The sequence below is a fragment of the Crocuta crocuta genome, unplaced genomic scaffold (assembly GCF_008692635.1).
Source record: "Crocuta crocuta isolate KB4526 unplaced genomic scaffold, BGI_CrCroc_1.0 scaffold695, whole genome shotgun sequence".
Classification (NCBI taxonomy): Eukaryota; Metazoa; Chordata; class Mammalia; order Carnivora; family Hyaenidae; genus Crocuta; species Crocuta crocuta.
In genome coordinates, this window is record NW_027528855.1 from 343,055 (window position 1) to 346,680 (window position 3,626).

At 37.3% G+C, this 3,626-nt stretch overlaps 1 protein-coding gene across 1 annotated transcript in view; it reads left to right on the forward strand.

Moving 5' to 3' along the window:
* The window catches only part of FMR1 (fragile X messenger ribonucleoprotein 1), a 32,397-nt gene that overhangs the window by 15,788 nt on the left and 12,983 nt on the right, over positions 1-3,626 (forward strand). Inside the window, exons 10-11 of the mRNA XM_077756045.1 lie at positions 2,563-2,672; positions 3,602-3,626. The exon at positions 3,602-3,626 is cut by the window's right edge and continues 101 nt beyond it. Coding sequence (XP_077612171.1) covers positions 2,563-2,672; positions 3,602-3,626 — 135 coding nt within the window. The remainder of the gene's footprint in view (positions 1-2,562; positions 2,673-3,601) is intronic.

Here is a 3,626-nt window from a genome sequence, read left to right on the forward strand (position 1 = left end):
GGTTTTGAATGATAGTTATTTTCCTTTTCTTTGGAGTTTGCCAAGCAATTGCCTACATTTTCTGATTAGAAAAGTTCTCTTAAATTTAGAAATTCTTATAAAATATAGCCAATAGCTTTTTCACTAATTACCAAAAAGAAACTTCTGTATCAGATTCGTTGAAGTTCATTTGGTGAATGGCATGATGCCTGTAAGGGGGGAAGTTCTTGGGTGTTGGAGTTGGATTTAGATTTCAGTCCCTCCTTCACTTTTTGGTACCTGTTTAGCCTTGTAACTGATTCAGCCCCCTTGAATATTATTTTCCTTACCTCTAAAGAATGTGATAATAGTGTCTACCTCACAGGGTTGCTGTGATAACTAAATTCGAAGCTGTAGGTAGAAAGGTAGAGATAGATATACGTTACGTAATAAGGTCTGGACATAGTAGGGAACTCTGTAAATGTTACCTCTTGTTTCCTCTCCTCATTGAGAACAATTCCACCCAGTTCAGTAGATAGAGCAGAATCGTAGCAAACTGTCAGTTGGGATTTGGAAGTAACTGTGTGGTGTAGAGTTGCATTATCTGCTATTAAAAGTAGTTTCTGTCTATACTCATACCTAAAGAGAACTGACCTTTCACCAGAAAGCCTGCTAAAGTCCCATCAGCCTGGGTTTTGTTTTGTTTCTAGTGAGTAAAACAAGACCATTCTGTCTTAGAGATTGTCCATTACAACACTGGGAATGTTGAGAGTTGTCAGAAAGCATTTTTGTATAATAAAAGATTTGGCAAGGCAGATCTTTGGGAAGATGTCCAATTAGTATTGAATGATTCTTCTTGGAGTCACACTGTATATGATTTATGATCTCTAATTTTCATAGACTGTGTTTAGTATGTACACAGATTTGCCATTCTTTTCTAAAGATGTGCTTGTTTTTCACCCCACTTTGACAATGAATTGGTTTAATTATTCAGTTAGCTCTAGTTAACACACAGTCCTTAGGATGGTTAAGAATAATAGCAATGTGTGACACACTCCTTTTTTTCATCATTTAGACATTTATTAAAATCAGCATTAATTCATGAAAATCCAAGTGTTCTAGATTAAAAAGGAGCTGTGGGATGACGCCATACAACTTCTCTCTTCCCCCACCTCTTTCTTTTGAAGAAAAGAGAAGCAGAAATAGTTGACAAAAGAACCTACCTATGTCAGGAGTCCTGATTTAGTGTTAGTTTTGTTCCCTGACCACTGACCAGTCAAAAGAGGTTATAGGGGCAAGTGAGGCTGCGAGACATGGCTAGAGGGCCAAGGTTATGCTGATTAGAAGAACCACAAGATCCAGTGGTGAGGCTTTTTTCCCTAGGTTCTTCTGTCTAGAAGTAACTCCAAGCAAATTTGGGCTTCTGATTTTTCTAAGGTGGTGGGGCAGGCACACGGCGGACCTGGCCAGTGTAAGGGTGCTGTAGGTGCCTTGGGAGGATTCTTAGAATCCCAGGGAATTCACATGTCGTTTTTTAAAACCAGTACTTCTTTTATTTGTAGTGTCTTGCTTTACACTAATGCATGCCAATGGCTGTGAAAGCAGTCACGTCCTGGTTAAGGCTATGGTTGATTCAGTTTTATAAAATGAGGGGAAGAGTGCCTGTTAATTACTGGTATTTGACATCTTTGGAGTTGTAACAGATGTTATTAACCAGTACTTACTCTCGAACTGGCTTTAAGTTTTTTCATAGTGGTCTTGAGTTATCTTAAAGTGTGACTTCCCAATCTCTCATTCTGTGACTAATAAAAGATTAAGATATCATACCTCACCTTTTAATATACTGATAGAATTTATGAGCGATGCACAGAAGTAATATTACGTTAACACATCGGCCTCAAGAATGTGCACTTCTTTTAGGTGTATGTATGGCTGCTTAAATCACTTTCAGACTTGTAGTATCTTTTATAAATGTGCCATATGAAATTCTAAAAATATTTACCATGGTCAGAGAAGTAGATTTAAATCAGGTACAGATAGAACTGAAATTGTCAAATGAATAAACAAATGTATTCTCTGTTACCCTTTCCCTTAATTCCTTTCACAGAACTTTACAGAAAGAGCGATACATACCACTGTAGCAGCAAGTCTCAAGTATACCCTTTTATGCAAAATAAGACCCTATCTTTGAACTTAAAAAATTCAAAATTACCTCATCAGTTCATGAGATGAAAACTCCTTTGATACTTGACCAAAATAGTTTAAACAATGACAAGCTAATGAAACAGAAACCAGTTTAACACTTTTTGAGAAGACTTTATTTTGTTTCAGTTTTGAAATCTTAACACTTTTTTAAGTGTATTTACTTTGAGGGGGAGAGAGAGAGAGAGAGGGAGAAAGAGCTGACATGGGGCTCGGACCCACGAGCCGGGAGATCCTGACCTGAGCTGAAATCAAGAGTCGGATACTCAACTGACTGAGCCACCCAGGCGCCCTGAAATCTTAGTTTTATATATAATGTGATAATTTACAGTGGAGTGTGCTTGCTCATTTGAGATCGTTGTTTGTAAAACTAAACATGAATTATTCATTTCTTCACTTTAGGCAAAGTAATAGGAAAAAATGGAAAACTGATTCAGGAAATTGTGGATAAGTCAGGAGTGGTGAGGGTGAGAATTGAGGCTGAAAATGAGAAAAGTGTTCCCCAAGAAGAGGTATGTTGTAGTGCATGTGTTTCTAGTTTGTCTGATAAAAGCTTTTTTTTTTTTTTTTTTTAAGTGTATTTATTTTGAGACAGAGAGAGACAGAGTGTATGAGCAGGGGAGGGGCAGAGAGAGCGTGAGTGAGAGAATCCCAAGCAGACTCCTCACTGTCAGCACAGAGCTTCTTCACTCGGGACTCAGTCTCACAAACCTCAAGACCATAACCTGAGCCGAAATCAAGAGTTGGACGCTTAACCAACTGAGCCACCCAGGCGCCCTGTCTGATAAAAGTTTACTATTTTATTCAACATGTTAATTTAGAGGTCTCTGTGCATCCTGGGAATGTAATAATTCTGACAACCATGCCAGTCATTGTCGTAGTTGGAGAGTGACTTGGGACTAGTTACTTGAATCCCTTTAAATCTGCTTCATCTTTAACATGGAGNAGCTGATTCTCAAATATTACTTACTGTTGCTGACAGAGACCAAGTTGGGACACTGGTTAGGTTCTTTGGCTTTTTGAGTTTGTATGTGTGTTTGGTTTTTGCTTTAAATTTTTATCTGAGCATAGCGTCTCTTCCCAGTCTTTAAATGTTATAGTCCTCACTTTTATCTTCATGAATATATGCTTTTTGGTAAAAGTACTTGTGTGGGTTGGGGGAGGCAAAGTTGCTCTTCTGTGCAATGATACTGTTTAAATCCCCCCACATTGCCATAATTTTCACATATTGTTGAATCTTCCTTGGTAAAAGGTTCTTTTAGCTGATGCTAAATCTTTTGGGGGTTTTACTGCATAAAACTTGCATTCTATTATTTTGTCTGCCAAAAATGTTTATAATAATTTTATGTTTATAAAATATTATTGATACAAAAGTGGAGTTAAATAAAGGCCTTTAAATTGGTCCTTTTTTCTCTTTTGTGTTTTTTTTTTTTTAACCAAGGAAATTATGAAACCAAATTCCCTAC